Source organism: Lycium barbarum, chromosome 7 (assembly GCF_019175385.1).
Source record: "Lycium barbarum isolate Lr01 chromosome 7, ASM1917538v2, whole genome shotgun sequence".
NCBI lineage: Eukaryota > Viridiplantae > Streptophyta > Magnoliopsida > Solanales > Solanaceae > Lycium > Lycium barbarum.
The window spans coordinates 21,239,678-21,248,515 of NC_083343.1; the positions used below are offsets into that span (position 1 = coordinate 21,239,678).

The 8,838-nt window shown below is 36.8% G+C and overlaps 1 protein-coding gene across 1 annotated transcript; it reads right to left on the bottom strand.

The window, feature by feature from the left end:
- Positions 1-5,064: 5,064 nt before the first annotated feature.
- On the bottom strand, positions 5,065-7,096 carry LOC132603278 (large ribosomal subunit protein P3-like). Its single transcript, XM_060316260.1, has 2 exons — positions 6,826-7,096; positions 5,065-5,424 (listed from the first exon to the last, which is right to left on the bottom strand). Exons 1-2 carry the CDS (start codon positions 7,021-7,023, stop codon positions 5,263-5,265), a joined length of 360 nt encoding a protein of 119 aa, XP_060172243.1. The 5' UTR covers positions 7,024-7,096; the 3' UTR covers positions 5,065-5,262.
- Positions 7,097-8,838: the final 1,742 nt, after the last annotated feature.

An 8,838-nucleotide genomic window follows, 5' to 3' on the forward strand; every position in this document is an offset into this window, starting at 1 on the left:
TGTTGATTGTAGAGTGTCGATTTGATCTCTATAATTGAAGCCGTAAAGGGTTCTAGAGAATATTGAAAGACACGGCTTTTGGGATTTTGTGTTGCGAAGTTCTAATTGAAACATATTTTTGCCAATTATATTAATTAAAAATTGTGTTTATTGTGAAAAAATTTGAGAAAATAGATACCTTTACTGATCATTGAGGCATGCCACATCAGCGGGCTGATGTCCTGCCTTATATATATATATATATATATATATATATATATATATATATATATAGATTATGGATAGGATTCATGAAATGATCAAACTAGCCTTAAAACAAATTTTATTGGCCATCACACACACGTCGATCCCTAATCCTCATTCACGCTTCTACAATAGTAAAAAATTAAGAGAAAATAATATTCAGGTAGGCGTCACGTAGGAAATAAAGTGTTACAATTTGAGAAAACTTGATGAAAGAGTAAGAAGACCCAGAAATCCAAGAAAACCAAGAAGAACAACATTGAAATTCAAGAGCAAGAAAGTCCAAGAAGCTCAAGTTTGAAGATCAATTTCTTTCAAGAATGGGAATTCTGTTTCTTGAATCCTTTTCTAAATATCTTTCTTGTTTCTTGATTTATATTATAGTAGGATTTAATTTTCTATCATTAGTAGGATCTTTATCCCAGTTCTAGTAGGTTTCTGGTTTTCTTTATTCTTTTCGTTATAGAATATGGATTTTACTTTCCTTGTTTTTAGCTATTTCCTTTCTAGAGTAGAATGGGGATTTCTAGTCATTAAAGAAGAGACTCTAGGCCTATATAGAGGGTTCTCATGACATGTAATAGGAGAACTCACGTTTTTAGCAATAGATCGTGCAAGTTCGGCAGTGGAGGTGGCAGCCACATGACCCTGATAGTGGAAAAAATAAAAAGGTCAACCGGGAACACTGAGGACTTGTGAGGGAATATACAAGGAAGACGGAATAGGTACCTGAAGGAACAGATTGGCCAGGTGAGCTAGTGAAGTTCCCAATCTGACAACCAGAGGTTTTGGACGTGGAGATGAGCCCGAAGTTTCAACCGGTGGAATGAACTCCTCTGCGATAATTCGCAAACTGGGGCAGCAGGGCTCCCTGGGCATAATTCGGCAGTAGAAACCTTGGGTTCCCCGGATGCTTTGCTAGATCTATCAGGCAGTAGATCTTGGGGATTACTAACTCGTTGCTGCTCATCATCATCATCGATAAAAATGACTCCAGGGTGATCACCCTGCTGAGCTTTGCTCCATGCTTCCATAAGCCGACGTCGAGTTCGCACTTTGAAACCAATTCCTGCCAGGGAAGAGGAAACGTCTTTTGGTTTACGCTTCCAGCTGGAGGAAGCAGCATTAACAATGTCTGATAAGGCAATATTTCGAGTGTGGACTCTCGGAGAGGTGGAGTTTCTCGCCGGAAGGCCTGTAAGGGAGGTGTTAGTTTAAAAAAAAGAGTAAGGAAGAAACAAGAAGTCATGCTAAGTTAGTAGAGTGGAGTTTGGCTCACCATGGTTTTCCTCTGCACCAGTCGGAGGTCATACTCCTCCAAGATCGAGTCATATTAAGAGTAGCATGAAACAGTGCAACAACCTATTCAAAAATTTCGACCAGAAGTTGTGGCTCAACAGAAATCGCTGGGAAAAAATAAAATGCCGGAAAAAGGGTAAGTGAAATGAGGCATGGAATAATGATAAAAAAAACGAGAGGGGAAAGGGAAATTCCATTAAAAGGCTTACGAGAAGAGTTCTGTGCCTCTGGAAACGGCTTAGGCAAAGAGTTCCATGCCTCTGGAAATGGCTCAGGCAAGGAATGATGAAGGTGGCTGGTCCATATCATTACGAACCTATGAAGCCATCCCCGATCAAAGTCATCCTCCGGGTTAACCAAGCATTATTTTCCGCGAAGATATAAGTGTACTAACCCTCCTCGAAAAACCCGAGGAGAATACAAATGCATTAAGTGATCAAGGGAGAATGCAACTCGGGCTTGTCGGCCAGAAGTTGATACAGTAGACAAAGCGCCAAATTTGAGGAGCAACTTCACAGATACAAACCTGGTATCGGCGGCAGAAGTCTTCAATGATTTGGCAAACTGGGAGATTGAAACATATCACAAAAGGATAGGTGTAAACCATGGAGAAACCTTCGAAGTGATGGTTCATCCTGGCTTCAGAATTGACAATAGCAATTTCAACTTTAGGTGCAAAGTTCCAATTCTCACTAACCGTGGTGATAGCGTCAACAGTGATGAATGAATCAATTTCTTCAACAGATTGATGGTGATCAACAGTGCTGAAATCTTCATGGTACTTGAACCCAGCAGGGAGAATATCAGCAGCAAGGGAATTAAGATCCATTTCTTCACTTGTTGGTGAAATTGGAGCTTTCTCAGAATGACATCCGGGAGATGAAGTGCTATAATGAGAAGAAAGATTGGGGATGAAGCATCAGACATGATTAGAATCTTTGCAAGAAAGGAAAATATGAAGATATGGAAGATATCAAGAGAGGTTTTTCTCGTTTAAGGAAAGAAAATATTTGGTTGAATTTAGGTTTGATCTCTTGCCTTATATAGATTTAATTAAGGGAGAGGAAACGTTTGAGAATTCGGATTTGACAGTTGCCTTTTTGAATGAACCATCGAGACGATTCATTTCTCGCCATTAAGTAGGGATAGGTCCGGTGGCGTTTCAAATCCACTCCCCGGTGTAGTCTCTCTCCACCGGAGAGTGGGGGGACTATCTCTATACATGACAAGATATAGCTCGACACATGTCATGACGAGAAGGGAACACGTGGAAGTTGAAGGCGAAACGCTGCTTAGTCATTTTACTTAGTCGGAATGAGAGAACCTGGATAAACCCGGAGCAAACCTACCAAGGCAATTGTCTCGGGTCATTAATGAAAGATCAACATTGCGTGACCAGTCCAGTTTCGAAGCAAACGTTACGATTTAGAATTAAAGCAGCATTTATTGTCTATTATTACTTATTATTAGAATTTAATAACGGCTTAAGAGCTGATGTATTTTTACTATAAAAGGAACCTAAAGGCCTCTCAAAGAGGATCATTGAATAACAATTACTCACACATATTCATACTATTCAATCTTTTGCAATTAAGCCTACTTTGTCATTCTTCTGTACTGAACTAACATTTATTCTGCTAGGCCAAAACATATAATTGTTCCACCGGAGGAAAACCCATCAAAGGATTCTCTCCAATGATCAACAAAGCTCAAGCTTAATTATTTCATTATTGCTTTATAATTTCTTATTGATTTACTCATTTGATTTCTCTAGTAGTTATTGGCCTTTTTATTCACTGTTTATAATAAATCAAATCACGTATCCTTTAAAGCACAAATAAATTCAACTGTTCACTTTTTTAGTGTAAACAAAGATGGCATCCCCTATACGTTAGCAGCTAGTCATTGTTGTTTAACTTTGTTAAAGAACAAGCGTTCAGGAGATGCATTATCCTCATAAAATAGAGGAAATTAAAATAAAGGCAGAATACACCCCTAAAGTTGTTCATTTTTTTCATTTAGACACCTAAACTAAAACCAGAGTTGATAGAAAATGTATTTATTAGACAACTTCTGCTTGTGTGGCATAGGAAATGTATTACACCGCATTTGAGAGCGTGAAATAGCCCAATTTTTTAAATTTTTTGTTCTTTATCTCCTTATGTTCGCTCTGCCACCATCACCTCCACTACCTAGAGCCACCACTGCCGCCTTCACCACCTTGCTTCCTGGTATTCCTTATTTATGATGCTATATATTGACAGTAAACTTTTATCTCCATATGTTAGTTAAAACAGAACGGAGAAGGCACTTGTTCGTATGATTCAACGAAAAAAGTAAATAAACCAAATAAACTTAAATAAGCTTTACCATGTGTGCGACCTTAAAAATAATGCTTAAAACTCAACTGGTGGGGGTCCAAGTAAGGTTAATTGATGGAGTTTCTGCCAAATTTAGAATCAAATTTTTTTAAGAGAAATTTGTCGCTGCTACCAGCCATTGTCGCCTAAAATAAGAAGGTGAATTAATTGACCTATTTTCCTGAGTTGGGGATCTTAATGGTGTCCACAGTTATTGGATATTGCTCCTCGCAGTAGATAACAGTTTCCGGAAAGTATCTGCCGATCGAACTCCAGTGAAATTTACTACTGGTTTCAGTGCGTTGTACTTACATGCAGTATACGCTTTTCTCATGGTTTCATTGTGTTTAGCTGCGTTCCACAGTTCCACATGACCTATTTACAGATTGAACTGAGGCTTGACCTATTTTAGTTTTGACAAACAAAATCTCGCTTTTCTTTTCTTTTATTATATGTAAAACTTGAGATAGAAGTTGCTTTCTTTTTCTCTTATCTAATGATTGACCCCTTGTCATGTGATGCTATTGATGAAGTTTCTTTGGAACTACAGGAAGATGACATTGATGATGATGTTAAGATGTATTAGTTTTAACAGAAGCTTCACAAAGAAGTCGTTCTCCACAGGTTTCTCAGACTCCAAACCATAGGACCTCACCTGTTGAGATTGCTGACAAAAAGGTATTGCTCAAACTTTTGTTTCATATTGTGACTTATTTTGATAGACTATATGTCCTCAGCAAATCAACTTCTTGATTTTTTTTCCCAACTATGCCAATCTTCTTAGCAATGAATTGGACGAAGACGAGGGAAGCAGACACTAGAGAGTTGTTGCGGTATAAGAATTATTTGGCTGAAAGTGGAACCACTAGTCGAACAGTACAAAAGCGAAGAAAAATGGTTAAAAGTTGGGAGTTGATAGTGTGGACAATCATTTTGATGATAACAAAGAGGCATTTTGGAAAATTGCATCCGGAATCGAGTTCTGATAGTTCTGTTAGGTCCGAAAGGTATTTTTGACTTGATTGAGACATTAGTTCAGGTCCCAAGGTGTCCGAATGAGTTCCGGGTGTAGTGATACAGAAGAAGGTCAACGATTAAATAGGGTAAACTTGGAACCCAACAAGGAATACGCGATAAGAGCCAATTAAAATCCCTTGGGACATTTTAGAGACTTTCAGGCATTCTTTAATAAAACTCAAACAAGAGCAAAAGTGTCTCACAGAAGCATAGAACACAATGTCATTAGATACCTAAAGAGCAACTGATAATCCAATGCTTATCAAAACTTTAGGGCCAACAAAGTGACACTAATAAAAGATGCAACAACAGAAAATTGTACTACCATATAATAATGCCAAATCTAGTCGAAGAGCGAGAATCCCAAATCTTCGTCACTCTCTTCTTTCTCTTCCTTCTTCTCCTCAGCTGGAGCTGCTTCTGCAGCTGCTGCACCACCAGAAGGAGCTGCTGCTGCTGCTCCACCACTGGCGAAACCACCGCCAACGCTGCCACCAACAATCACCTGTATAATATGCAACAATGGGGACATAAGAATCATGTTCGTAGCATACAACTTATTATCACAATAAGTGCTAAGTTTTCTTTGGAACCGTATTATGTTAAATTATATGTTCTTTACTATAACATCATCTCGCTATAGCAGCCATCCGGACAAACAACGCCCATGTTATTCATTCCATAACCAAATATCTAAACAAGCGACACCCATGCTATTCATTCCAAAACCCCATAAGAATCTTCTATTATATAGATACACCATAGTGAGAGGGGCCCAAGTTATTCACTCCAAAGTAAAGACAATAAATAATCAACAAACAACATCAAGTAGGAAATTGGAAAAAGCAAACAAAGAGATTCTTAACCCAATGTGGAAAAAGAAAAGTTTTGGAAATTGATGCACGGTGGTGGTGCGGGGGTGGGGTCTCAGACATCCAAGGAAGGATAAAAGCAGCATTATCTCTCAAGCCTAGCGAAGGCAAAGATCTTAGGCGGCAATTGAGAATGTTTTGAGAAACAAGCCTTCAATTGTATAGCAATATAAGGCACTGATTCAATGAACCAAAATCCCAAGCAACAAGACTAATTATGCCAGGAATCACATCAATCGACAAACTTTTTGTGACCAATGAAATACAATACCCCACAGCTCACCAATTTGCAAGAAATTTCACAAGGGCAACAACATTTATAGCAACAACATAATATCTCCAGTAGAAGAAAATAACCAACTATCAATAGAGCTTTCTTATATTTTCAAACAAGTTGTATACTATTACAATGAAACTGCACATGAACCAGAGAGACGGAATCTATACACTATAAAAATTTCGGGTTAAATCGGACAAATAAAACAAATATATTCCAGCTCACGATTTCGTACACAATTCAATGTCACCATTCTACTAATAATAGTAATATTTTTAGCACATACCACAACTTTCAAAGATTCAAAATCACACAATTATTTAAAAAAACACTTAAGCTTTCCCTATTAGACTAGCATTTCAACCATTGCTTATAGTTCATTCGCTGCACACACATCTCAAATTAACAGCTTTTAACAATAGGGAACACAACACATTATTTTTAATGAATTACCTTTACACCCTAATACAGTAAAAAATTATACAGTTATTATTAAAACAGGAGAACGACAATTAAAATACCCAGATCCAAAAAAAAATATTAAAAAAAAAAGCAAAACAAACTCATAAATTCAATGTCATCCTTCCACTAATAATAGTATTCCTTAAGCACATATCACAATTTTCAAGAATCTAAAATCATACAATTATAAGGAAAAAATTTAAAGCCTTTCCTGTTAGATTTAGGCTTTTCCATCTTTTCAACCATTGCTACACAAGAGATTGACAAAAGCAAAAGGCAAAAAAGAAGTGGTTACCTGGAAAACAGCAGAGGAAGGAGTGACAAAAGAGAAAGAAGACTGAACACCACCAGAAGAGTCAGTAGCAAGTGCAGCCTGAACAAGTTTGCGTTGTAGATCATATGTGCATGAAGCTGATGCTTCTAAATCACCCTTCAGCTGCTTAGCACTCCACTCATCTCCTGACCCTTTGCAAACAAATGTGAATACTCCCATCTTTGCTGCTCTAGACTTGTTTCTCTCTAGATTTGTCTCGAAGATGATACAGAGGCGGTACGAATTGTGTGTAATGGGGGGCTTTTGTAGGAGCAGAAACCCTAGATTTGTTTAAAAGACTAATATGACCTCGCTAGGTGAACATTTTTATTATTTTGTCCTCGCTTTCTTCTTTGGAAAAATAACGCTCTATGTGGAGAAAATATTTAACCGAAATGATTCATATTTTTAATATTACCCCAAAATGCCCTTTTATATCTATGTTAATGTTAATTGTTGCTACCTTCAAATTCTAAAGATTTTCATATAGAAATACAGAGTTGATGGCGTCCTCGCTGGTGGTCAAGATGCGGTTCCTACTTTTTTCCCTTCCTTTTGACTACGTGCAGTACAATTTGATCTACTTATTACTCCCGCCGTCCTAATTTATATGAGGGTTGATCGATTTGAGGAGTCAAACAGTTCTTTCTTTGACTAAAATTTCAAGCATAGATTCTTTATTATAATAAAATTTTCATATTTGAAAATACAGAAAAAGGTATTATAAATCTAGATAATTAATAGTTCATAATATATGAAAAGAGTTGGAGAAAATTATAGTCAAGGAAAGAACTTTTGATTCCCCAAATAGATCAACTCTCATTTAAATTGAGACGGAAAAGTACTTGATTTTTTGTCGTTGACTAGCTATTTCAATAATGGAAAAAGTATACATGGACGCTCTACAACCACGTCAAGCAGCAAACACTCTTGGGATGTTGGAATACAAAATTGAGAAAGTATTTTTATTCCTTTTGGAGAAATTAAGATACGTTAAAGGATCTAATTATTTAAGTTTCTATTTTTAATAGGTTAAAAGAGACGGCAAGAGTTCTTAAATATTTGAAAATCAACAAGAAACAATTGCAGTTGAAAGGTTTATATTTTAGGTATGCATATCATAGTATTTAAAGCAAGCTATATTGTGCAAAGCACGAACACATAGACTAGTATTATTATATGATTTTATACAAGGTTGATATATTATCCACAGTAAGCGTATAACAAAGTCTACAGGAGGGGGCAGAGCGAAATTCAAACTCTGTCTTGCGAACATTTTTTAAATTTGTGATTGAGCGGGGGTTCGAACTCGGAACCCATGAATTTTAGGCGAAGGGCAAAATTTAAAGACCAACAATTTGAGGGGCAAAATTTAAAAACCACCCTAAAAGAAGGGCAATTCTGCGAATTGCCCGCCCAAAGTTAGGCCTTAAGGAAGAGGTTTGCAAAATTCCAGCAATTTTTTTTTTTACCTTATGGTAGAGTTTGAAACCCAACTTTTGTCTTATGCCATGCCAATTGCAACTTATGCCTTGCGATTTTTAATTTTTTTTTTTTTGACTGAGCCGAGGTTTGAACTGGAACCAAGGGACTTTTAGCGAAGGTAAAAATTAAAGACCACTGATTTGAGGGGCAAAAATTAAAGATCACCCCCAGCGAAGGGAAATCCTGCAAATTGCCCGAAGTTTCATAGCTTTCACCCCATACGATCTCAGCCTAAAGGTGTATTCAACTTGTTTTTTAAACAGGTAACTGTATTGCTACACAACAACATATCTTAATATTAGAATATGTATTTTTATCTTTTTAAAATAATATTTTTGGATCATTTTCTCGGGCCAAATTTGTAAAACATGTTTGGAACTCATTATTTAAGCTCAATTTTATATTTGAATAAACATACTGGAGTTTCACCTTAGGATACTGGTCCAATTTTAAATTTTGACCCAATTATTTAACAGAAAAAATTAAAATATCTCTCCCGTTATGCTTTCG

Coding starts and splice junctions, on each gene's coding strand:
- LOC132603278 (XM_060316260.1), bottom strand. CDS start 7,023: ATGGGAGTATTCACATTTGTTTGCAAAGGGTCAGGAGATGAGTGGAGT. Junction 5,425..6,825: donor CTTCCTCTGCTGTTTTCCAG/GTAACCACTTCT, acceptor CATATTATACAG/GTGATTGTTGGTGGCAGCGT.